Source organism: Xiphias gladius, chromosome 11 (genome assembly GCF_016859285.1).
Source record: "Xiphias gladius isolate SHS-SW01 ecotype Sanya breed wild chromosome 11, ASM1685928v1, whole genome shotgun sequence".
NCBI lineage: Eukaryota > Metazoa > Chordata > Actinopteri > Istiophoriformes > Xiphiidae > Xiphias > Xiphias gladius.
The window spans coordinates 20,816,403-20,843,594 of NC_053410.1; the positions used below are offsets into that span (position 1 = coordinate 20,816,403).

The 27,192-nt window shown below is 41.1% G+C and overlaps 2 protein-coding genes across 5 annotated transcripts; one reads left to right on the top strand and one right to left on the bottom strand.

Moving 5' to 3' along the window:
• Positions 1 to 343: 343 nt before the first annotated feature.
• si:dkey-192p21.6 (uncharacterized protein LOC565246 homolog) lies at positions 344 to 25,151 on the bottom strand. Of its 4 annotated transcripts, none has more exons than XM_040139897.1 (18): positions 25,008 to 25,151; positions 22,782 to 22,876; positions 21,676 to 21,797; positions 20,580 to 20,698; positions 18,517 to 18,586; positions 18,348 to 18,414; positions 17,049 to 17,131; positions 13,924 to 14,000; positions 12,931 to 12,961; positions 12,652 to 12,812; positions 9,648 to 9,760; positions 8,831 to 8,952; positions 8,012 to 8,135; positions 7,809 to 7,895; positions 6,308 to 6,385; positions 3,054 to 3,124; positions 1,845 to 1,957; positions 344 to 739 (listed from the first exon to the last, which is right to left on the bottom strand). In XM_040139897.1, the coding sequence occupies exons 2-18, from the start codon at positions 22,860 to 22,862 to the stop codon at positions 558 to 560; spliced, it is 1,701 nt and encodes a 566-aa protein (XP_039995831.1). In that variant the 5' UTR covers positions 22,863 to 22,876; positions 25,008 to 25,151; the 3' UTR covers positions 344 to 557. The 4 variants fall into 4 exon arrangements, 3 of the variants coding, with proteins under 3 accessions (XP_039995831.1, XP_039995830.1, XP_039995829.1); XM_040139896.1 differs by lacking the exon at positions 25,008 to 25,151 and adding an exon at positions 24,666 to 24,748; XM_040139895.1 differs by lacking the exon at positions 25,008 to 25,151 and adding an exon at positions 23,249 to 23,366.
• pcbd1 (pterin-4 alpha-carbinolamine dehydratase/dimerization cofactor of hepatocyte nuclear factor 1 alpha) lies at positions 24,146 to 26,703 on the top strand. The gene is made up of 4 exons (XM_040139901.1): positions 24,146 to 24,345; positions 25,146 to 25,277; positions 25,404 to 25,484; positions 26,335 to 26,703. The coding sequence occupies exons 1-4, from the start codon at positions 24,343 to 24,345 to the stop codon at positions 26,425 to 26,427; spliced, it is 309 nt and encodes a 102-aa protein (XP_039995835.1). The 5' UTR covers positions 24,146 to 24,342; the 3' UTR covers positions 26,428 to 26,703.
• The last annotated feature ends 489 nt before the right edge of the window (positions 26,704 to 27,192 follow it).

Here is a 27,192-nt window from a genome sequence, read left to right on the forward strand (position 1 = left end):
TGTCCTCTGATGAATTGGATTTTTGTAATTTCCCTGATTTTCTAATACGAGGAGTGCAAGAGGTTTCAGTCCCATTAATGACACTCCTTTGTGAGTTATGCATCTTGACCCTTATTAAAGTGCTGTCACTCGGACAGCAGATGGTACCCACATACACACACACACACACATACACACACACGACCACATACACAAACACACACACACGCGCACACACACACACACACACAAACACACACAGAAGGTAGAGAAGTGGCCATGGCAACAGACTCATAATGGCTGGCCTGGTGTGTAGTGGAATCACTCGGCCTAATTTGTTAAGTACCACCTCAGTATATTTGATTTAATCAGTGTATTCAGTGCACAAAACAAGTGGAATCAAATAAAACCTCAGCTGGCCACATTGACAGTGCATCAGAAATCTTCTTTAGAAACTGGAGGGTTATTTAATGGGATTCCTGGATGAACATTTTCATATTTTTTCCACTGTGCTACAGCTTTGAAAAAAGAAGATAATGACATCCACAGAATAAGAGGGGGACGGATGATCATCCTGTTCATATTTTGAGGAAGAATTTCTTCCTGTAGAGCAGGTAGGCGATGAGCACCCACAGTGAAGTTCCCCACAGGCTTTGGAAGAGCCACTCCCAGTGGCTCTGCTGGAAGTGCATCTCCCAGCTGAAAGGGAAGTAGAAACCCAGGAGAGAATGGCCAACATACACAAAAATGGAGTTTGTCCCTGAGGAAGAGAGGAGAAGAGTCAAACATAAGTTGTTGCTGAACAGGACTCCTCTGTTTTAAAGGAAAATTCCAGTATGTTTCAGCCTTGGTCTTATTTTTCATCAGTCATGATAGCTGGCAAGTTGCCCCAGAAGTAAATCTCTATGCAGTTAGCTAAAGTTGCTAACCCAGGGGGCTAATTTCTGTGTTTACTTTTGGTAAGACTCTGAGACAAGCATTTTAAAATGATTTTTGACATTTGTTTGCCACGATAAACCAGAATTCCAGTTTCCCAAATTACTTCAATGGAGGTGGTGAGTGCATAGGTAGCTTAAAGCACAGTCTAAATAGCTGCAATTATGAGAATAACACCCTGGTTGAAATATAGCAGAATTTTCCTTTAAACCTGCATTAAATGTTATTTGGCCACTTTGTGGCAGTGGGAACCAGCTGTGTTAAAGTGTGGGACACACAACACACTGACATAGTATCATCTTTAAAGTTGTGTATGTGGAAATAAGCAAACAGTTGCTTATTTACACATCCCAAAGTTACAAGGCAAATTAAGCTTTAATTTGGAATCCACCTGGCAAATGTGAGTTCAATATTTGCTCTCCTTCTTCCTCTGTTTTTCTCCTCAACAAGGGGAATATCTGGCTTTTAGGTGCTAAATGCTCCACTATGTTCACCAGCTAGTCGCTAACTTTGTCATTCTCGTGTCATTGTCAGGCAATGTACAGTGGGCTTTTAGAACTGCTTTGCTAAACACAGTTGCCTGTATAGGGAAACAAGATTAATGAGAGGGGTGAGACTTAACAAAATAGTTAAGTTACAGGCCAGAAAACCAAAAAAAAGAGAAAGATGTTAAAATTCTCAATAGAGCTGATTAGAACTGCATCTGGCATCATTTTTGTGGGTTCATCACTACAAGTAGTCATGTGATGCTCTTTTAATATAAAAATATGAATCATAGCCACTTTAAGAAATTAAATGCATATTGTTGATTCATGCGTTGAAGTTTTGCAAACATGTGTCCATTATGTTTCTGAGGTTTTTATTATACCCAAAGCACATAAGCCAGTATGATACATTGTTTGACATCTTGATTTGTGAATAAACATTACCTGTGTAGATGAATGGCTGGCCGCCCCACCAGCCCTTGATGTCAATGACAGAGTACATGCCTCCCAGAAGCAGGAAGGAGAAACAGCCCATACATGTCACATAGGACAACGACCTGGAGAAACAGACCATCAACAATAGTTTACAACAGCAACATTTTACTCTCTACATTAGGCCATCACTAAAATGTTAGTAGTACGGTGTGAACAAGGGTGTAAAAACACTGACTCTATAAATCTTCTGCTGCAGAAAAATAACACCCAGGGGTCTCGAGCCAGTCCAGCAAGCTGTGGGACAGTTTGTTGGATTGGTCTAAAGCATCAGCAGTGGATCCCTGGCACGTGCCCTGTGGAGCTGTGCCAGCCAGCCATGTCCTTGTCTGTTCCTAAGTGCAAGAATGTTTGATGTAATATCACCTAATGTAAAATGGCTGCCTCCTGGAGCCTCCTCTCAATGGGCTTTTTTATTTTTTATCTCAGCTGAAGTGGGGCCAAAAAGGACTCTTGGCTGGGAGTTAATTACTTCTAGACGTCCAGGCATAGACTCGTACTCAAGAGCTCAATAACATGTGCATGATGAACTGCCTATAAAAGCAAGTCAGGTAATGGCGAGGCATGAGCGCAGTGTCAGTGGGGGCCCCTGTGGAACATCAGGAAGAATTTGCTTACACATCACAGATGAAATGGTATTCTTCCTGCTGAAACATTAAAATGATTCACATCATATTAGGGGGAATGTGGGAGTGGAACAAATGCACAGGTCGTAAAGTATTTTACGTCAGATGTAGTAATTACACTGTATTTCATGCCAAATCTTAAGAAACATTCATGAAGATGCTGTGCCTTGTTTTTCCAAATAGGCATATGATCATATGATAGTTTGAGAGCAGTTAGACTGCTCTATGATTATATAGATGCTTTTCCCAGAGCCCATCACCCAGGGCTGGGGAAATGTGTAGTGAGTGCTTCTGGGGTAGAGATGATAAAGCATCCTTGATTCTACTGGCCGTAAGGAAGAGTGATCCTGTTTGGAGAGATGTATAACCGCTCCACCTCACACTCCCGACTGCCCGGGTGATTATTTACAGTCGTAGCTGTTGTTAGAGGTAAGTAAACGCGTGTTTTAGCAGCCTTGATTTGTGCCTGTGGGAAACCCATCCTTTTCTTTTGTGAGGAAAAGTGGCTGGATTTAGAGGGTCAGGAAGCACTTACCAAAGGTTTTTATTGACAGGTATAAATCCTCCGTCTCGTGTGCACTTAGAAAGGATGGCTGCAGAGATTCCCTAAGGGTGAAAATGAAACAGATTTCAAATCGATGGAGGGCGATAAAGCAAACTGTATTGGGCTGCTAAAACGTGAGGCAACAGGATCGAGCAAGTCCAGCAGATTAACCGATTATCTGAGAGTCAAGTGAACATGGTCCATCAAGCCACACACACACACACACAACATTGGACTGCAAACACACCAATTTGATCATCTACACTTGAATGCTGTGCTCTTCAAAGAGATACACCTACAGTACAGATTCACACCCATTTTGGGCCCAGTTGACTCCACAGCCTTATTTACCATGATATAGAAGAACTGTGTGAGATCTGACGAGCTCTACGTCAAAAAAAGCTTTTATTGTTTCACGTATTTACCTTTACATATGATTTAAATACTTGAAGCATTTTGTGCTCTAGAGAGAAAGCCAGGACACTGGATCAGAATCCAAACATGCTTGTTAGGTGGATATCCATCATGTGTATAGATGACAGAATCGATGGTGTGGAAATAGCCTAGCCGGGGTTGGATTAAGTCTCCAGGCTATCCAGGCAGCAGGATGTGGGATAGGGCTGGTATGTGGGGCAATCGCTCAATTTCAATCTCTCACTTCTGGAGCCTGATCGTTGGACTTTAATTAACAGGGGCTGTTGTTTATTAGGAAGAAGATGCATGGCCGCCCCTGAACATCAATCTGCAACAGAAATCAGTGAACTTTGGTACAAAACCTGGCTTTGCCATTTACTGTATCAACACTTTCTGGTACTTTGTGAACCTTCTGCGCATAACACCAATCCTGTGGTTGGGTGTGTGCAGAAATGAGCTCCCTCCTCCACTGAGGAGACCTGCTAATGTCAAGAGCACATGTCCGAAAGAAGAGAGAGAGAGAGTTCAGCTCTGCTTCCTGCCTTCCCTCTGAGCCAAAATCATATTAGAAAAGTCAATATCAAGAACAGGCCAATCACTGAAACTAATTTTGTTTTCTGTGTTGGTGAAAATGCTTTGTGGGACTAAAAATAGATTTAGCCACTGAGATTAAAGAAGAAACCAAAGAAAATTTACATAAACAGAACACGCAGGACTATTATATGCTGTATATATGCTTTACACAAGGTCTGTATCTGTTTGCAAAATCAATAAAAACAGGCTGCTCTCTCTGTCAACCATTGCAATGTGAGAAAATCTATTTTACTGTTATTCTCTATTTCAGTTAACCAGGATTTTAAGTCCCTGTATTGATCCATCGCTAAACGCGGTATGATGCTGAATATATTGTCTCCAACATCATAATCTGGAGTAGCATCTACATCATCTATGTAGCATTAACTGGTGAACCGTGAGATATAGTGAAAAAACATAAAAGGCTAATGTTTATTTATTTTGTTATATGTTACTTTATCATCCTTTGCCTCTGGGAGAAGCCAAATGGGTCTGATTTATTTCACCTCCCTCCAGCCACTCACTCCACAGTAATAGTCAAAAGATTCAACACCAGGAGACATAATGGGGGAGATTTGTCATTTAAGAATTGAGGTTAAGGACATTAAATTCTCACAACAGAATTTCAATTGATTCTCACATATATAAGTGGGATTTTTCCTAATTCACAAACAGAAAAGACCAATTTTTGGGCTTCTGCACTTGGATTTACAACATCATTACTGGACCCATTGTAATGCTGTTGTTTTTTGCATTTCAACCAACTTTCTGCTAATTTTTTTAATTGTCATTTTCCTACATACAGCTTCCTCTACACCCCAGACGTCTGATAATGGGGCTATCTCCCTTCAGCTTTACTCTCCTGAGATTTCCTCTTTTTTCAGCCTCATTTGTGTTGTGGCTCGATAGGGATGGTAATGTCAGTCTGTCAGTCCACCACTTCGGTCCAGACTGAAATATCTCAACAAATATTAGATGGATATATTATATATATTGGGCTATACAGATAAATTTGACTTGACATGACAAACCTGACTACCTGACAGATATATTACTGATAAGACAAAGTTAACGAATGAAATTGCTTCCTTGATTTAAGAACCTTCAGTAAATAAATAAAATTAATATTAATAATAATAAATAAACCCCATACAGTTACAGTACACATATCAGATATATATATAAAATTACAGAAAAGGCCCAGTAGTATACATCAAACTAACGGTATCTATCTCTGTTCCTCTGTGTTTTTCTCTGGCTGAGTCCATTGGCCCTTTCTTTTCATCCTGCACAGTGATTTCCAAGGCTGAGTGACGCAGCCAGCTCCTCCTGCTCCATCGTCACTCCAGGTCACAGGACTGCCAGTTCTGGATGTCTGCCTCCACAGCATGCGGGCTCCGTTTTGCAAACAAGATACATCTCTGCAGCATCTAAATTTACGTACATAAAAACAGTGGCCAGGCACAGTTCGGCAAAGTCTGGCCTTTCTACATGGATGTCTGTCAATCTCGTTAGAGCAGACTAACAGCCTCCTGTCATAGGCTTAGAAATGAAAAAGGGGTCATCTCGCATAACACTAGGCTGCTCCCTGTGGGACACATTGGAAATAGAGGCCAGCTTGCCTCTTTTTGTGTTTTGAGACCACCCAGAATGAGCACAAATCATCCAAAACAAATATGACGTAAAATGCTATGCAAGCAGATTTATATTTGTATAGACTTTAATTTTCTAATACCACTTCATCTAAGTGTATGGACTGTAAATGTTTGCTGAGACTTTGCCTGCAGGTATATTATGTGATCATGCTCTGAAACAGATCCTAGTATATACTGACTGCATAAGACTATACGTAATATACACAACCCTTCTTATCGAAAACCACATGTGAGGCACAGACAGGCAATGGGAGACAGTGTGTATCCCCCTGAGGCGCTGGATACCCATGTCTGCCCGGAAACAAAGCCACACATGGATGTTGTTTAATTGTACTGAGATCACACACATGTCCTCTCCTAAGTCCTGCTAATGAATGGCTTTGGCGGCTATGACTAATACCCGAGTGGCTGGAAAACACATTGCAGAGTTTACCTGCAAGGCGAGGCATAACAGCAAGTCTATGTAAGTGCTCCTCTATGTGTGAGTCATAGAAAAAGAAGATGTTTTAAGTGATTTGTTATCTTGGTTTTACATTATCAATTGACATTTATACTCATTTACTTTACCAGCTGTGTTTAAAACTTCCACATGATATAACGTACCAGGATGATGGCCCATGCAAGAAATCGACAGAGGATGTGGAGGTTCATCCCCTTATAGGAAATTATAATTTTCCCAGCCTGTGGAGAAGGAGGCAGAGATAAGCGCAGAGACCACAACTCATTCAATCATACATTTAATGAGAAATACCGTGTAAAAACCAACATTCGGTGTGTTCATGTGCCCTTCGGTAACCAAATAAGCCTGGGATGTGGGTGTCAATATTGTGTCCCTGGCTGCACGGTCACATTTCTCCTATCCAGTCAAGCCAGATGTTGGGTGTAAGTCATCGGCACCCTCTGATTAATTTGGTGATGATAAATACGTTTCAGCTGAGGACACTACCATGGGCGAACACAGGGGAGGGCAGCGGACACCTGGTGTATCGTCTAAGACTCGCTGACTGAAGCGCTCAGTGCTAACCGCCCACTGGGAATTGAGCAATGTGGCTGCTTTTGCCAGGCAGCTTCCCACAACACAAATGGTTATAAGTGACACTGCCGCCATCAGAGACTCAGGTCTAAAGACCAAAAGCTCTCTCCTCGCTTTCTGACAACATTTTGTCAATAAAGGACGGCAGCTGTGCACTTATAATTGGGCGGCAAAGAGTCTCTCACATAACACTCATTTCAGTACAGAGAGTCTTGTTGCCAATGAGGGGTCTTTATTAAGCTATTAAGAAAATGTTATCCTGATCCTCTAGGTAAAGAAGCTGTTATAGAAATTTATTTGTTTAAATTACAAATATGAATTAATTAATGGAGTCATTGTAAGAAATTAACAGTAACATTACTTCTAACCCTGGTTCTGACTGTTATTGTCTAAACAGTTGATTAAATCTTTGAAATCTTTTTTTGTATTTATCTGTATTTTATCTGAGAAAGCCTTCACTGAGCAAGTGTGGTTCCATCTGAGTAAAAGAAGCTGCTGCTCTCAGCCAAACAGGTGCCAGTATTATGAGGACTTAAAGGGGCAATTCACCCAAATCATGCCTTTCCAGAAACCATGTCCAGGTTAATTGTTGGCAATGACAGTTGAAATTGGAGCTTCTTTCCCCTTAACAATTAGTCCCTATGAAAACAGTGACATCTGTGGCTTATCGTGTAAAATGGTCTGAGCATTACAAATTAGATGTCATTCACCTATTTATATTGGGATGGTGCCAGGAAGCTTTAGAGGCATATATCATAAAACCTAGGCAAAGAAAACCAAAACTATCTGCTTGCCAATAGGGGTTAGTGGGGAAATGCTGTGTTTGGTGGTTGGTGTGAACTGACCCTTTAGTTAGCCTTCACAATTATTCTGTAAATATTTTTTAACTAAGCTCACTTTTACTTCTGCAAAATGCAGTACCATGAAAAACAGTGCTCCTATTCTGAGCAAAAGGAAATTTGGAACTAAACCATGACATCATAATAATATGGGACCTTCTAAAAACTCCTAACAAGATACCAGTATAATCACTTGTTGACTCGTAGAAGAGAAACACATGGTCTGTCCTACCTGCATCCCCAGGAATCCCATGACAATGGAGTTGATTGTACCCAGAACCCCCTCTGGGTCAAAGGGCTGCGTGGTGTGATACATTTCCTGGAAAAAAGAAAAATGAAAAGAACCAGCAAGGTTGTTTTAATGGTTTCAATTCCACCTGCAAGGTTTTTTGATAGATAGATAAAATAATAAATGGTGCTTGGAAAAGGTCTTACTTTGCATGTGGGGTATCTGTACATGTTATCACCAAACATCAGTCTATCAATGTATCCTGCTGCGCCTCCAGTGCAGTTTGGGTAAAGACCGTTATCACTGATTCCACCAGCTCCCAAATACCCTCTGATAAAAAACAAGAGTATAATCATGATAAGTAGAATAACAATTTGTATATCACTGATAAAGTAACAAAATTAGAAAAGCAAGTAAAGAATAAAACAAAAAGCAAGCCTCTGAAACTGAATTTTAGGAACACACAGATTTAGCCAAAGAAAACTCCTCGGGCAGTTTTTTTTTAATCTGATGGCAAATATCACCTCTTGTCTTTAAGCTTTGTATGAGATTTGTGTTCACTGCATATCCTCACAATCTATTAACAAAATAAAAAAAAACAAGCAGTTGTTAGAAAAAAACACAAAGGCTGTGGTGAAAAAGTGCTACTATTTAAACTCAGAGTATGCCATACAGGGTCATAGAAATGGGAGAAAACCCACAAAAAGCAGCACTGAGCAGAAGACACAAAGCGAGGAAGATGGATCCTCTGCCTCCACTCCTCTTATTGCACATGACAGACTGAGATTGGCTAATTATGCCCTCTGAAGCATCCACCCCAGGCCCATAAATCACGGTGGTTCATAACACCGGCAACACCAGGTGCACACTAACACATCTACTGCAGCGCAACAGCCCCAACTGGAGGTTATCCCAGCATGGAGAGGTGGAATGAAATTTACGCTTTTAGCATATGTGTACAGTGGATTCATGAGCAGACTGGACCTGGCCAGTAACATGACAGCGGGAGCCTTGCCTGGACCTACGTGGGGCAGTTGGGTACAGGCATGAGGAAGGTGATGCACAGCCACAGAGTCTCCAGCAGGATGATAATCAGCCACTGCGGCCAATACAGGACCATATCCGGGATGGGGTTCCACCAGGGATACTGCATCATACACAAATCTTGTTAAGGTAAAATAATCACAAAACACACAGCACTACGCTGCAAATGATCTTTTTTTTTAGCCATGCTAGCAGCACGGCTTTAGGGATGGCAATGTCAGTCTGTCTGTTGGTCATTTATTAGACATTTGGTACAGATATGAATGGTGCCCAGGGGATGAATCCTAATGACTTAGTGATCCCCTGACTTTTCATCTAATGCAACCAGGAGGTCAAAGCCTTCACTTATCCAGTGAAATATCTTAACATCAACTTAATGACTTGGCACAAAATTTTGTAGAGTCATTGATGGTTCCCAGACAATGTACCCTACTGCGAATGCTGGACCTCTGACTTTACATCTAGCAGTGTTATCAGGCAAATGCTTCCATTTGTCCAGTATTTTTGTTTATCCCCAAATACCTGCAACACCTCAGCTGTACCTTGTGTTTAGTGTTAATTAGCATGCTAACATGCTTAACTAAGATAGTTAACATGATAAACATTGCACCTGCTACACTTCAGCATGTTAACCTTGTCACTGTGAACATGTTAGCATTCTGATATTAGAATTTACAGCCAAAGAACCACTGTGCCAAAGTACAGCCAAGTTTAGATTTGTTGTTTTAAGGTTGGAATTCTTCAGTGTTTTTTTCCCTTGCGCGTAATGACGAAACTGAATTTGACAGAGCTGCTCACCGATCTCAGTGGGATTTCTTTATGGCCCCAAAAAGTCTGCAGGAGGGACAGTACAAAGTAGGTGAAACCCAGACGCTGCAGCACTCCAGGGATCCGCAGCCAGGACCAGGACACTAGAACACAATCAACAACGTACGGCATGAACACTCACAACAGCACTGTGCACCTTAATACCGATATATACTTGAAGAACATATCTTTGGACTAGATTCAACTTTGTCATTGTGCAGAGCACAAGTACTGAGACAACGAAATGCAGCTTAGCATCTAACCAGAAGTACAAAAAGCAGTAAAGTGCAGTGTAATGTACATTTGTATAGAGATACATAAATAACAATGAGGGGAATATATGAATACCCCCAGATAAATACAGTATGAACAGTATTAACAGTATTATCTTAGTGAAATGAATACACTAAGATATATACAGCATGTGCAGCAGCTACAGTATGCACCGCAGGTATAAGTGTACGTGTAGTATGCTGTGTGGATGTTAGAACAAGTAATGCTAGTAGTAGAGCTTATATACAGATAAACAGCTGGATAAGAAAATGTGTTATACGCTATGAACTTACAATTTACAAAAGGAATATATGTAAATCACTGGTATTAAGTTATTCTTGCTGATTTGAGCAAATTACAAAACAGGAATTTGAAAATATTGAACATGAAACCATCCTCTCATTCATCCCGCTACCACTGGTACTACCACTACTTCCTGAAAGAGGATGATGGACAGCACGACACACGGAAATGGTGTCAGCCTTCAGGATACGGACATGTCAAGAAGGTGGGAAGCTAATCAAAGATTCCCACTTATCTCTTGGTCTCGACAAACTGGGTCGGACAGGCTTGGCTTCTGGTTGCGAGATTGATGGTAATCTACACATTAGTTAATTGAAAACCTCTTCGCCACACAAAGTGCCGTAAAAACAATGTAATCCCAATCATTGATCCGTTCAAATCAAATAAGAGGCGGAAATCTCTGCTTTCACAGGAAAAGAGGAAGCTCTCACTTGTGACACATTTGTTAAATATGCAGGTTACAACCCCCTCCAAGATAATTTACTGTATCTGTACCCCCACCAAACTGTCACCTAAAGTAAAATCGTGAAGGTTACAGTTTTAAGGTGAACTGCAGGGCGTTGTAGCCACTTTCTGATCAATGTGTGTAGTTTTTTTGGCGTGAAATTGGGACCTTTTATGACGTTCAATATCATTTAAGAAGCGAAAGCTCTGCTGTCTACTTCCCATCTCTAAGCACTTTCAGTGATAGATTAGATAAAATAATGATTCTTCCGGAGGTGAGCTGAACTGAGTAAAGCCCTCAGAAAGTAGAGCAAACAGCTGAGCCAAAAACTTTTCAAAGAGTGTTTTTTTTTTTTTTTACTCAAACATCCTCAGGTTACTCAAAAGTAGAGGTTTGAATCGGTAACTTGTCACTGTCCAGCAAAGAATTAATAAAGTCTAATGGTCAATTTATTAACTAAACCAGTTAATTTATAATTTTCGAAACCAACAACATAGTGTGTAAGTCTAACTAAAACTGGAGTTTCAAGGTCTTTAACACTGCTCAGATGATTTTGAAATTTAACCATAGTGGGATTTATCTGAAATGACTCATAGTTGATGTCAAAGGTTAACACCTTCTTCTGTCTCATCTGACACTGAAACGGTTCAACATATTGAGCTGATATGTCTCCATTCTCTTATTAGATCAAACCCTACGACTGAACTGCCGAGGACGTCCTTGGAGACAGAGGGCAAAGCTGCAGTTTGTGGTAAAAGTCACTGTGCTGTTAGGAGCAGCTCCAGCCGCAGCCTCTGCAGCAGCTGCATGGGGCTGAAGGGTGTAACATTATCTGTTTATAATTGTCCATTACCACATCGGTTGTTTTTGCTCAATCTGCCTCTGTTAAATGTCCCCTGGTGCTGGATTTTCAGACTGCACACACAATAACAATAGTTTTGTTAACCCAGTTACGCAGAAATCCACCCATGAAAGTCCATTAGCACCGGGAATGGCTAATGGGGGGGGGGGCGCCCTGTGCATCCCCAGGTGAACAATGAAATGGTGATTTTCATCCTGCCTCCGCTCTGTTAACCCTGACACAGTCCTGCAGCTTTGGCTTTAATCACAAATCTGGATCTAAACACATGGTTTATGTCACCTGACTAACTGCAGTTTGTGAAAACAAGGCTTTTTGTGTTACCAAATATAAGCTGTACAGTATATTAGTCCTATCTTGTATGACATTAGGGCTCCAACTAAGAATTATTTTCATAATAAATAAATCTGCTGATCATTTCTAGATTCACTGTTGGTTCATTTGGTCTATAAAACATCAGAAGAAAGTGAAAAATGCCCATCACATTTTTCCGAGAAACCAAGCTAACCTCAATACATTAGCTTGGTTTCTTGTTTTGTCTTGTTTTGTCCACCTAACAGACCAAACCCCAAAGATATTTAGTTTAATATTATATTATTGCTGGAAAAATTAGCAATTTAACACATTTTAGTTGTTAGAAGAAGCTACAACCATCAAACAACCAATTTTTTGGTGTTCTGAAGAATGAATCGATTACTAAAATAGTGCCTTTTTTCCTAGACTGCTTTTCTTTCAATTGACTAATTGAATAATTGACTGATCGCTGCAGCCCTATGTGGCATGATATGAAAATGGATGCTCGAAGATACCTTCTTACAGAATCTGTGTTAAAATCATTTGATGTCACGCAATAAAACGACAAACGCAGTCTGTTTAACTTTTCAGATGAACAGGTGCATTAACACAAGAAAAGTCTCTATCTGTTCTCCACTGGTTCTAATGATTTACAGTACTTTACATGTAATAAGTGGACTATATTTTTAGACATGCCAGAGTCTGGGTTTTGATAATTCCCCCAATGCAGAACAAACAAAAAGTACAGAACAAGCACATCCACATATAATGTATTTGTTCCATTAACAATTGCAGTATGCGCTAGATATTTTTGCACCCACGTGGTCCATCTCTTGGAGAGTAGTTGAGGAAGCAGAAGCCGAGCATCAGGAGGACGACTGTTCTCCAGGTGATTTTGCGCAGCAGCTGGAGGCGGCTTACTCCTCTCCTCTGCATGGATGTGAAAGCCAAGACCACTGAAGTCCCAATGATAAACACAAACCTGGAAGAAACAACAGCATTACACTATTAAAATACAGTTATATATGTACAAAACTATGCATATTTGTGTATATTACAATAGGACTGAAAATATCTGACAGTCCTCCTGTACCACCTACCATGGCATGACAAGATCTGCCACAGTTAGACCTGCAACAAATCCAGAGACATAAATTCATATCATCAGACACAGATACCTGAATTTTACGCCATTATGCAGAGTTCACAGTTCTTGCCCTCCTCTGCCAATCCAAGATGAACTCAGGGCGATGCTATGTCCTTAAAGTGCTGCTTCTGTCATTAACTTTCCATTTTGAAAAGCTGTGATTAATAAATATCTTTACTCCTGTGACAGTAGCAGCCCTGCAGCAAAGTGAAGATTAATCAAACCACCCATGAAATCAATACACCCTTGTAGATGTGAGGAACAGGCTATTATAAAATTTAAATTGAGGACACTCCTAAACGATGACATGCATCTCATAAAAGTTGTAGTGACTTTTTTTGTAATTTTTAAAAACTTTTGTTCACCCAGGGAAAAGCGAGCCGGCAACAGTCTCCTTCGATCACAGGTGCCTTGCTCAATGGCACCTCGAGACTGGCAATTGCAGCGGGAGAGCGTCACTCATTCACTAAACCCTCCCATATTCTCCCAGCTGTCATCTAAACACTCATCCCTCCTCCTCCCCTCTCCTCCCTGGTTGTTAATAACAATAAACCTCTATGGATCGCAGCTTTGGTTTGGCTTGTATGAGGAATGGCATCCTGTGTGTTTGGTTTGAGCAGAATTTATCATAATTAGTGACAACAGGTCAGAAAATGCGACAGACACGATGTGGAGAAAGCTGCCATTGAGTAATGGCCTTGAGTTCATGTATGCATTTCATATCAGGCTTTGTGTGAAGAAGACGTAGAAGTACCTGCTCTGTCCCTAAAACACACTGACCAGTATGAGCTCTTGGTCCTTCCATCTACTAAATCCACTTGAATTGTGGATGTAGATGAAGGGAAAACAAATTAAATAGGAATTTTAAACTGCTGCAGGCAAGATGCAGGTTGAACTGGTTTGGTTTTATTTTGTAAATTTGCGTATGTCTTGTATTTTACTTAACCATTCCATGGTGCATGTTGGAAGAACCAGTAGCCTCCTCCACCGTAGTTCACAAACACCATCACAGTCAGGGCAAACCTACAAACACAGTACAATGAGTGAGCACTATATTGCACTGTTTAGTAAATCAGTAATAATGGGATTAACCTTCATGCACCAGTAAAGAGCAAATTAAGGAAATGTGTGTGAAAACGGACAACGGTCATTAAAACTACATTATAAAAACATGAAAGACATAATAACATAATCATTTCTGACAATCCAACAGCAATACTTTGATTCTAATTCAATATTAACTTCTGAATTAAAGTTAAAGAGACCTGGGGAGGGGCTTTTTATTCTGTCACAGTCCAAATGCAAGGTAATGCAGTCTAAGCATTATGAATCACTCAGGAAATGAACACTTGTCCTCTGGAGCTCCTCAAGCAGGAGTGCTGACTAAAGACTTTGCCTCTAATATATGATACACTTTATACTTTGGCGCTGGCCAAGACTGCTGAAACACAGCGCACGTGATGGAGTGCTTCACTGAATCAGACGCTGGAGGAAAAAAGGTGTTTGCGTTGCATGTAAGAAAATGTGCGGATGCCATTACCCAACACAAACCTGCAGGGGAATTTAAATGGTTGCATGGTCAAGCAGCTATGGAGGTTTGCTCCGGGGCAGATTCCATCCGTTCAGCATCCTAAACGCTTGAATTTATGCTTTTGATTCATGTGTTATTTAGTCAAAAAGAAAAAAACAATCATAAAGGAGTCTTTAAGAGGCATAATAAGATTGGTACAACCTCTAAGAACGAGACTGTCTGATAAGGTGCACGGTATCTGCCTCTGCCTCCTCTTGTCCTTCTGCCTGGATTCAATTAAGAGGCGCACCAAAGCCATTACTGCTCTTTTAGCCCCAACCTGCTGATACAAGATTTTAATCGGCCACTATCATCTCAAAATGGCTACTGAAGTAGACTAAACCCTGGTTCATTTGTCCATGTACTGTTTTTCTCTCTTTCTCTCTCTCTCTCTCTCACACACACACACACACACACACACACACACACACACACACACACACACACACACACACACACACACACACATATGCACACAGGCTGTGGTTTATTTTTTGACGAACATATCCATTAGTTGCCATAGTGACAGAGACAAAGGTTAAATCACTAGCCAGATGAGACCCGGTGAAAATCACAGCAATATCGTGGCTTATTGGCCATCTTTTTGATTAAAACACTCTGGGTGGCTGATTCGGAATAAGAGCTCCATTATAGGTATATTACATTACAAATGCTGCACACATGTACCACACTTGTAGCTGCTAATTATGATTAATGGAAACAATAAGTACTTAATTAATACGATGTGTACTGAGAGATCACTTTATTTTATGTTGCACCAAAGTTAATACAAGAACAGATAATGTCCAGGCTGAAGCACCACAGGCATGCTTCTCGGTTCTTAATCAGGTTTAAGTTGTAAATATCCCTCTAAAGCTCTCTACTGAACATTTGTCACTTCAGTAATAGACTTAATTCATGTCTGGGAATCAGTACCTATGATTTATTGCTAACAGATTACAGACAGACGTGTCTCTCTTGCAGCAGTGACAACTGGTTATGACTCACTGATAGACGCTGATGGACTTCTTTGATTTGAATCACTGTACATGCATTACCAATTAGAGTATTGGCTTAGTACATTTCTCCATTGCAAATGGATAGTGACACTCCATCATTGCAGAGTATTGAGTTACCTTTTGTGATGACCATATCAAGTATAGGGACACCCAATCTAGTCATAATAAATTACTACTTGACTGGAAATGCCAAGGTTCTTTTTTTTGGGCCAAACATCAAAGCATATCTGAAACCAAATCGGGGGAAAACTTGGAGCTTAGTCAAAATAAGGCCCAGCATGAGTCAGCCACCTGGTGTCAAATGCAGCTGACAACCCATTGTTTTGCTGTAATAGTTGTTCCCTCTGTTGTAAGGCACTGCTAACTACTAACGTTGCAATTTTCAACAGTAAGGAAAACGGCGACAAGCTTTTAGCAGTCCGGCACAAGATTAAAATCCAAATCCTTTTAGAAAAATTAACGTGCAACTGTACCCCGCAGTTCTCTGTATATCATGTCAGTGGAGCTTGAGCAATGATTGGAAAAAGCCTTTTGCCTTCAAAAATGTCTCAGTTTCTATGGCAGATGACTGATGTGTCTGTTCTCTGTAGAAAGTTGTTACTTATCAGCGGTATGGATCATAAGTCACAGGGCTGAGGAGGCACACAAAGAGTTAATCCTGAGCGCTGAGTCATAGTTTGATTAAGTGTGTTGTCAGGTATGAGAATTTCCAGTATTACCAATCAGGACATCAATATGCGACAAGTATCTGTAACCCTAGAGTGACATTTCAGCTAGTAAGATTGAACAGTACTGCGGCAGGAAGTGTAGCTGAAAGGAAATGAAATCGAAATGTATCCTTTCCTTGAACCTTTGCAAATTTGGGTTTGAATGTTCTCAACCAATTCAGCCTAAACTAAATAAAACTATGTGGTATTCTGAATTCAGCACATATGCTTGGTGGTTTCAGATGGCTTTTCATCCAAAAGGAAGCCACAGATGGAGAAGATGCCAATCGTCTGCTGGATGCTGCCTCTGTGCTGCTGGATTTCCTCTCGCTCTCCATTTTGGCAGGAGATCTATGGCTGTGTGGATGTGTGCTGATATGTTGACGGTATTATTACATCAATTATTTGGCAAGGGAGAGGTCAAAGCCACACCAGTATCCTGTTTCCAGAGAGGCGTGCTTTGTGTCTACCCCCAGGCCACAATTAAGGCTAGCAGGGAGCCCAGATTCAATCACATGCATCACTCCTGTCCAACAGAAACACACTGTTCCCAACCCGGGACGCACTGATATCAGAAATCATGCCCTAAGCTATACCGCCTGATAACAAAAGCTTGGGGGAGCATATGGCCAGACTGTGACCCCTGTAATTATTCTTTATGCTGGGCCTGTAGATCTTCATCATGCCCCAGACGGCTCCAAAAAGAATTAGCTTGTGAACGAGCCGCATGTGGTGATAGACTGATAAACAGGATGGTTGTTGATGGAGTACATACCCTCGGAAAGTGTCCAGTGAGCGCAGACGTGTTGGTTTAGCTTTGATGGTATTGTGCTCAGCTTCACAAGCATGTGATCTGTCCTGTAGAAACAATTAGGGGGCAGACGAAATAATGTCAGGGCTTTGGCTTTTGAGTAAACACTAGTGTGGATCATATGAGATTGAAGGACAAATAGCAACATTTTTTAACTTGCCATATACTGTATGGCTACTGATGTAATGCTATACTGTATGTTAAATCCTTGTCGTTTCAACTTGTGACTTCAGTCGCCTGATTACCTTATAATCAAAGTTCACAATCATACTGTATACTTGTAGCAGCTACTAAAAATGTGTGTAATGCAAAATAGTTTGAACATGAACTATTTTTGTTCTGAGATGTAACAATATTGACAAAAACAATAACCCAAAATGCCACATGGGTCAGAACCCCTCAAAGTCATGTTGGACATCTCCCTGCTCTGGGTCATGCTCTGTGCAGGGTGGCGGTGCCTCTTTTTCCCTCTCTCTGTGAAGGCAGCATTGAGATGACTTTGGCCTGTTGCCCTCTCAGTTGGATTAGCCTGACTTGCTGGCCTCCATGCAGCATTTTAAAGAGCCAGAGCAGGAAGACACTCGCACTAATAGGTTATGATGGATCTGCTTGCCATCCAGACAGCATATGGAAGACCAAGACATCTTGCTTGATAAAATGAGAGGGGCCATTCATGCTCACCACAAATATGCTGCAGTTCTTGCCATCAAGCAAGACGACTGGACGGATACAACGCTCTATCACTACCATGTAAGTCTGCAGTACAATTGCCTCTGCTAACATTTGTATCAATCATTCCATTAGTTTCTCCCAAACGGCTTGATGACTGGAGTCTCTGAGCAATTTTGGTATGCATCTCAGGCTGCGGAGTTGGCCAATGAAAATAATTCAATGAAACTGTTGGATCAAGGCAATGTTAAAGTTTGATTTCAAAAAATAAAAATAAAGTCAATCATTTTCTGCTTAAAAAAATAAGCAGAAAATGAGTGGTTAGTGAGTTATTTTGCATTTTGGCTTCTCTAAATGCTTTAATTTCAGGAAAATGAAATAGATATTTCAGGAATAAAGACACCAGACAACCATATAAAAATATAAATTTGCTGATGTTTAGTATTGATACTGATGAGACTCATTTGATGGAAATCATTTGATTGGTTTATGATTGATCTACATCTAATCAATCAAATCATGTCATGTCATCATCTCATTAAATTTTTTAAGATACTAATCTAATGCATTCATCAGAAGCAGCATTTTACTTACATTATCCACTGAGTACTGAGGGCCTTGGCAGCAAACGCTCTTAATAAAGTTTGATCTACAGTGCCTCCTGTGAAAAGAACAACAAGTCCGGTCTGCCTGGTTCTGAGGGAAGAGTAATCAGTGCAGAATGGTATTTTCATTGTGGATGATTTAAAAAACATATGGGTACCTGTAGGCGAAGGGTGCCACAACGAATAGGAGAGCGATTATGGCCAGTAAGAGAGCTGAAACCACAAGAGCTGATAGAACAATACAAAAAGCTATTGTTTACAAATGGGCATTGTGTAATCAATCTATACCACCAAACACCATAGTCCCTTTTTTGGACATCCATGTCAGGAGCTTTACACTGTTCATCTCTATCAGAATAGAATCTGACTGGGGATAAAAGGCCTGATAAACCAGTCGCAACTGTTTGCTTTACTTGCCTCCGGACTCCCCTGTGGGAATCAAACAGTGTCAAAGGGGACCCCTAAAGGGACAAACAAGAGCTCGATGGAAAACTCTTGGTGGATCTATCACAGAGCAATCACACTGGCTAATCTAAGCCTACAGGCATCCGAAAAGGAAAATGTAAGACCACACGGGAACAAGAAGGATAAAACAAAAAGAGACCGAAAGAGCTGGACTGCCAAAGGGCATCATAGATAGGAAGGGTGGGATCGGGGTGAGGTTTACAGTACAAAAGGGCACAAATACGGGGGCCTAGGTCTCTTTTGTTTGCCAAATAAATGATGAAATTTTCGAATATCATTAAAACAAGGATTCGGGTAAAACCGAAAGCTTGTGTTCCTGTATCTGTATCTCGGCATAATGTGGACAGAAATATTAATAGTGTGATCAGTGCAATGTAAATTATGCTAAATACAACTTATTTTTACTTTCTTTCTTGCAAACAAAAATACAAGTGCACTACATTATTGCTCACCCATCAGCCCCAGCAGCACTGTAATATCAGTGAGACATTTGACAGCTATAAAACTATAACACCTACGCTCAGGAGATATCAGTATGGTCTTCTTGCGTCAAAGCAGGGGAAACTACGGGGCAGTATGTGCAGTGTTTGTCTTTAGAGGTAAAACAAACAAAAGGAAGCCATTTTAACCTGAGCTGAATCCACACTGTGACATCCACTCTGAACAAAGAGTGGTCACTTAATTGCCTTGGAAAAGTCCTGGCATCTCTGGTGTCCACTCATAAAAACACCATAAAGCTCTCAGCACATGAAGTAAAACAACACTAGAGCTCTGCAACGGCCATGCTCGCTCTATTAGTTACTGTAGGAATAAATAGCAAATTAAAAGAGGCATTTGAAACAACTAGATTAAGTTCAGTTCATTGATATGTTTGCTTAAATCAAACACTTAATATTAGTCAATATCTTGGATTTTTCTGGAAGAATTAAGGCCTCGGCAGGTGACTTGTGGTTTGTGGTACAATGCAGAATACAGTACTAACATGATTAAAAGGTGGATCTGATAGCAGCTGCAGAGAAAGACATCCTTGAAGAATACCGCACCCAGTAAATGACCTCATGAAGGCCTGCGGCCGATCAATCTGAAAGGCTGAAGTAAATTTTGAAATTCCCTAGCAGGGCAACTCTAACCCATCTTGAGCTGCTGACCAGACCATTACTTAAGCTGAGCAAGTCCTACGGGGAGTTTGTATAATCACCGGTCTGTGAAGCTAATGGAAGCTCATCATACTGTGAGGGGTGCAGTCACACTGACCATATATCTGCTCAGATAATGGCTACTTGGCCTTAAAAGTCTGATCTACAACATAATCTGCAATATTGTTAAGTAGAGTGTACATTATGGAGGGAGGCGCTTTCAAAATCCCATTACACCCTAATCCTTCCAAACTCCCTAATGTATTACCCACAATCCTCCACGCGTGGAGCCAGACCCTCAAAACAAACAGAAAAGCTTTTCTTTTATCCCTTTTCAAGAACGCATGTCTTATTTGATCAATACACATCATGTCCCAAGAGATGGATGAGAATTACTGCTCAGTAGATGTGGACAGGCCGAATGATTCTCCTCTTTGCTGACTCAATTAGGCAGAGAGTGGATCAAAGGCTTGGCCCTTTGTGAGCGTGGAAACGGGTTCCCTTGGTGACATTGTGTCTCAACGAGGCAATCCCCCTCGCTCTCAGTCACTAATTCAACACTATTCAGCTGAATACTGAATTTCATCATCTGGTAATCTTCATCAGTGTTGTGCACTTACGCAGGTATGCATTGTTTGGTCTTTTATCCACGCTGGGAGTGCAGCGGGGATTGCTGGCGGCCTCTGACTTCTTGATCCAAACAGAGTAATGACCACCTTCTCCATATGTCTGACTCCACCTGCATCCAAAACAGTAAAATATAGAGAAATGCCTCTCTCAAAAGCACATACAACCACTGGCTGTTTTTATTTGATCCCCAGTGAGATTGTATTTCCTTAGAAGAACACATGTAATAACTTTTTTTCATCCTCTGCTGCTGTTTTCCTCTGGACCTCACTATAAAACAGGCTCTTCCTTTATCCCGCTGAAGATTTCACGACACCTATAAAGCTCAGGAGCACCACCTAGTGTCTGGGGATCGAAAGTGTGTCTTTCTGTCCCCTCCCCAGTTCCACTTTCAGGCTCCGAAAACATGTATGACACGCTCATATTGATCCACTGATGGGATGACATACTAGCTATCACTTGGAGTGTTATTTCAAAGGGAGAAGGAAATCAATAGCAGCACAGTCTGGTTAGAGGCCTCAGCATTGATCTAAGAAGCCCAAGACCAGACCTCTGGGAGGGCAAGAAAAAGCACCAGAGGCTTGTCATGTTGCAACCAAATCCTTGGCGCCATGTTTACAGGTGACCCCAAAATGGAAAGGTCTGCCCCTCTGGTATCTTGTCAGTCCTGATTGTTTTTAAATATGGCAAATGTCTCCTCCAGTTAACATCCCCGCTGAGGTCTCCACAGGACGTGTAGCTTTGAAGCTTTAATGAGCCCTTTTCATCAATATTGGAATGTCAGGTCTTATTAACCCCAAAAAGGCTCCTGATCGATACCCTGTGAGGTGGTTTAAGGGAGGGCATCACTCAGGTCCAGAAAGCAGGTCAGGATTACTCCCCCAGCCCTGTAAATAATCATGCAGACTGCTGATGCACTCATTGGAGGCCACCACACTATATTATATCTGCAGACAAGAGCAATACACTCCCACAGGCAGAGTTATTATAAGTAAACAGGAAACAAATCAGCAGTTTTACCTCCCTGGACTGTAAATTAACAGCTGGTTTGATGTTATCGATGCTCTGTTAGAATATTAAACCGGTTACCTGCAAAGAGTTGCATTCCTGCTCTGTGATTCCACTCGCACACTCAGAGTGAATTTAGTGCCGATCACCGCAGATGCATTGCTGCTGGCGGGCTTCACAGTGACCAAATGCTGGTACACACACTGAGAAGTAGAAAAACAGGCGAAACATTGACTTAAGGTACTTGACACTTAAAGGATTGGGATGTAAAACCACCAGAAAGGCTTTCAGTCTAGGACGGTGGTCCTCAAGAGATCTCAACAAATTCTGATGGGGTCATAATGATTGAAGGTATAAGGATTCAAGGCTTGCCTGCTCCTAAGATGTACTAAGAGCTCAGTGTGAAAAAAAAGGATTAGAGAAGAAAAATTTAGATTAAAATGATAAATATATGTAATATAAGTAAAATGTACACATATCAATGGTGCAAATAGACAATGTGCAGTGCTGTATAAAGAATATGCTGAAGACAATGTGCTAGTCAAAATAAGATAAGAAAGAAAAAAAAAGTTTGCCATGCAATTTTGTGTGTGTGTGTGTGTGTGTGTGTGTGTGTGTGTGTGTGTGTGTGTGTGTGTTTTCTAAAAATTTTCCTCTCCTCAGGTCTCCAAAATCCCTTCTGCTGAAACAATCATGTTCACAACAGGACCAGAACTTGTGGCAACGGTTCGCAAGTAGATATCAATTTGTTTTTAAAGGATCGCAAGCCAAAAAAAAGGATGGGGATGACTGGTATACATTTCAGAGAAGCAGGTAAATTTCAAAATGACATGTAAAAAAGCCAAGAAATAGTATATTTAATCCTCCTGAAATGTATTTGCTGCTCTTCTCTTACATCCTAAAAAGCCATTTAAGGGGCTCTCCACCGATTTTCCACATGAAGGTCAGTTTACTTGTCATGAGAAGTACAGCCTTTGAAAATATACTGTAGTTGCAAAACATATTCTGTTGTTCTGAAGGGAGCTTTATAAAATCCGAGGTAAACCTGATGACATCAGGATTATCCCGAATTCAGATTTTTAACAGAAAAACTGCATTAATAACTGGATGTGGGGGGTTTGAAAGACTCAGCAGAGTATGTCTAATGAAAGAGAACACAAACAGAGACACAGTATATGTTCTTTTACCTTGTAGCAGTAATCTGACGTGTAGAAAACCTGCACTTCTTCTGTCAGCTGGTTATGGAATGTTAACAGAGCCTGGTCCATTTTCGGATCGGGTCCTGTAACGGTTCAATGATTTACAGCCGATACACGGAGATTTTCGCACATCATAAATATAAGATAGCAGGAGGGTGTATAAGATCACAGTCAATATCAAGATCATTGACTCAATACTGTTGACTGATTAAGTTCTCAAACAACTGATATGTCCATTTGTTAAAATTAAATCTTAACCTTGAATATGAGGACCAAAAACCGACGCCAGAAGCTAAAAAGAGTACAACTGTTTTTTTGGGTGACATAAAGGGACTGGTCCTGGGTAGGATCGTATGTAAAACTACCACAACAGGGACATTTTTGTCCCCAGGCCTGTTTAAGAGTGGACGCCAGAATGATCCACATCCACCACCACTGAAGCATACAAGACTCACCTGATTTTAAGTGTCGTCCATAGCTGCCGGCCAAAAGGATTAACAAAGTTAGACTGGCTGGCAGTATCCTGGGCTCCATGTTGATACTTGTAAACAGCCACTGCTCATCTTTATAACTCTGACACCAATATAAAAAGCGGTCAAAGGGCAGAATGCATGTGTGCTTCCCCTTTATCTGGTTTCTGATGCATATGTCTGGAATCACTTCTGGGGCAAAAATAATCAATAAGGACTGTCATAATTTGTGGAGGCTATGATAAATAAAACAATACTGAATGAAAACTCTTATCAAGTTTAAAAAAGGTTATAGGTGCATGTGTGTGTATTAGTGTAGAAGTCAAACATAGTCTTCCATTCCAAAGACAATTTGTACCTCTATTTGACTCCAATCCCGTGGTTTTGTTTCAAAGCAAAACCACTGCTTGCTTTCCTCTCTAACCAAACCACATAAGCACCATTCTCATTTCCCCATCCAGCCAACTGTTAAATGCTGATCACTTGTCACATCCTCTCCCTCTCTTCATTTCATTAACCAGTTCATTTCCCTGAGCGCTCGCTGTGACAGATGAGTTCACCGGGTCAGCCTCACAGGAGCAGCTCATTAACCTATGACATGAACTCCTCTCAGCTCAAGAGCAGAGCTTACTCTAAAATCTGCTGTCCTGCTACACAAAGACATTATTCACAGTGGGCTATTATTCTGAAGTTTAAGTTCACGTTTTAATATGTGTGCATGTACAACATAAAAGAGATCTTTAAAGAGTGTACAAGAGGTATCTTCATCTTTTCATCACACAGTAAACACTGGTGCACTGGCCTTTGTGTTGAACACTGCTACAATAGCTGGCCTCATGCATGCCTTGTGCAAACACATGACAGTTTATGATTAAACCCATGCCGACAGGGGGCTGCGTAACCCATCAGAAGTGAGAAGTGATTTCTGTTCAGGCTTCTGCAGGGGCAGCTAAGCAGGACCCACAGCTCATGTGTGGTTCATTCCAGTTGCTTTCGCTGGCAGCAGCACAGCAGACTTGCCTCTGTGCGGCTGGGAGCTGGAGCCGAGCCTGTTCTGTGCATGAAAACACTCTGCAAACATGGTGAGTACACGACCTCTGTATGCTGAGTGTGGGGCCCGCTACACAGGACTGCTCACTGCCACACACACACCTGTTGACACTAATCTCGTCATTTAAAACGCCACTGGATAGTGTTTTATTGCAGGCTGAGAAATGCAGGTGTTCAGATAGATGAATTGAACACAAATTTCCAATGTGATTTAGCAGGGATAAGAATGACATAAGCACATTTTCCTGCCTGTGCCAGCCACTCTGTGAGATGGATGGATGAGGCTTGAGCCAGTGGCTATTGTTTGTGCGCTGCTCCACGGATAGAGCAGATTAGAGCGTTGCTATGATACCTGTTGATGTCATTGCTCCGTTTCAGGCTTTGGTCGTGACATCTGTTTGCTGTTTTGGCGCAAAAGCATGGCCGCTCATCTGGGGACAAAGCCTTCAAAAGCCCCTTTCTTGGTTGTGTAATAAAGTCATATCTTTTTGGGGAATATTGTGAAATGTTGACAGTGCAGTTTAGATTTGGAGTCAGGGCCGTGAAGGCTGAACGAAATGAGCAGAATTGACTTGAAAAACATGTGACTGCATCATGTGTCAAGATTAGGAACTGAATGACCAAAAGGCATCCCCCCCGACACACACACACACACACACACCCCCTCACCCCCACCACCACCACCACAACATACCTTTGAACCAGCTAGCTTTTGAAACCCGGAATGCAGCCTCTCATTGTTACCAGATGGGATCCTGTGCAACCAATCACAGTTTGTGTTTGTGAAACTGCCCCTCTAAAATGTACAGTTACCTCTGCTCTGTCCTACCAGGCTGGTAAGATACAGAGTCTGACCGAAGAGGAGAGGACCCACCTACTCCCTCTGCTACGCAACGCTCAGTGGGTGGAGGTTGTGGGGCGGGACGCCATTTACAAAGAGTTTGTTTTCAAAGACTTCAATCAGGTTCGTGATACATCAAACCTCATTTTACAGTACTTAACTCACAAAACCCACATAACTGGCAGCTACTGTGTGTTATGTGTATACATGACTGCATGATTTTTAGGACACGATGTTCTTTGCTTTCAGGCTTTTGGTTTCATGTCCAGAGTGGCTCTACAAGCGGAGAAGATGGACCATCATCCTGAGTGGTTCAATGTCTATAATAAGGTACAGAAGAGTCAAAGTGCAAAGGAGATTACAACCCTTAGGGTGGTTGCAGTTCTGGTCATCGGTGAATACATCACAAAAAGACTTGGTCCAGACTGGCTTTCCAATGCTAGAGAAGAGCCCAGTACCATGTACCGGAGCTTCAAAATCTTTAGTCTTTTAAATAATGTCATTAACACTTATCGTCTATCCAGTTATCATTGGCCTTAAGTCAGGTTTTCTGGTCTTGTGTCAAGGTCCCCCCTGAGATCATGTTTCCCTCAAATTAGAATTGTGTTAAGTAATTTAATCCAATCACTGTTAAATATTTGCCATGAATATAAATGCAACATTTCTGTCAGAATGACCTTATCAGGCATTAACTTTTCTTCTCCTCTCTCCTCTCCTCTCTGCTTTGGAAGCAGAAACAATAACACATTCATTTGAACTTTTTTCTGTGCATCAATAGCTAAGGAAGCGGTTCAGTGTTGTACAGCTTGTTGCATTGCCCCCAAGTGACCAGAAAAACAAACAAAGAAACAAACAATACTGGTGTATTATTTTTTTAACAGTTTTTAAAAAGTATTGAACCCTTTTAGTATAGGAGGCTGTGGGCTACTTCATAAACTAGAAATGTAACTCAGATTTTAAATTTGAACTTAAAAACTTCTTTTCAGTTTTTTTTAAGCGTCTTCCACGTTTTCTTCAGATATTTTCAGATTTTATCATTAGTGCGCATTACACTGGGCTGACATTGCTCTCAACATCAAGCTTTCAGTATAAAGCAAAAACACTAGCTTGCTGTAGTCACATGACGAGTGTCATACTTACAGTTTTCCCGTCTCTGCTCCACTTTCCTTTTTTCCCCCAGGTCCAGATCACTCTCAGCACACATGACTGCGGAAGCTTGTCCCAGCGTGACATCACATTGGCCACCTTCATTGACCAAGCATCTCTGATGTGACCAACATGTTCTCGGTCATTTCGACAGTGAAAACTGAAGCAGTGGAAGTCAGAGATCTTTATATTCATTCCACTCTCTGAAAATGTGCCCTGCAAAACCCAAAGAAAATGAACCAGTTACTTTCAGTTAATTGTGAATAATGTCGCCGTCTGTAAAGGGTCCGTTGTGTTTTGAAAATATGCTGTTGTTGGTTTTGCACATGGTGAATTTGAGATTATTACCCAAAGGAAATGGTAAAATCATGTTTACACATTAAAGACTAAAGGCTTCAAGTAATTCCTCAGCAGTCATTCCAGTTGCTATTGCAGATAACAATCACAATGGTACATGTGTCCTTCCGTCACAACTCGTGTCTTATGTGCCACATGTTTTTGTACTGGACTGTTAGTAAAAAGTCACTTTCTCTTCCTTGTCGTAACGGAAAAATGACCAGAAAATGATCTTCTCAGACTGAATGCATTTTATTTTAAACACAACACCGTCGACCATCTGCTCTGTTAACTGTTAACTGCTCTGAGTGGGTTAACAGTGTTTGCTATGGCTCATTTGCTAGGGGAAACCAGCAGGTGCTTCCTAACTTCAAATGAATCAGCTAGTCACAAAACTGTTTAGACCTCACATGTGCTGACAGTGTACAGGGGCGGACATAACTCCTGACATTACAATGCGATCCAGTGCTTCAAACACAATTCAATCAACACTTGACAGTTTCTACAAAATTCAACATGACAAGACTGATATAAGGTTATATTTGTTATGGGTTGC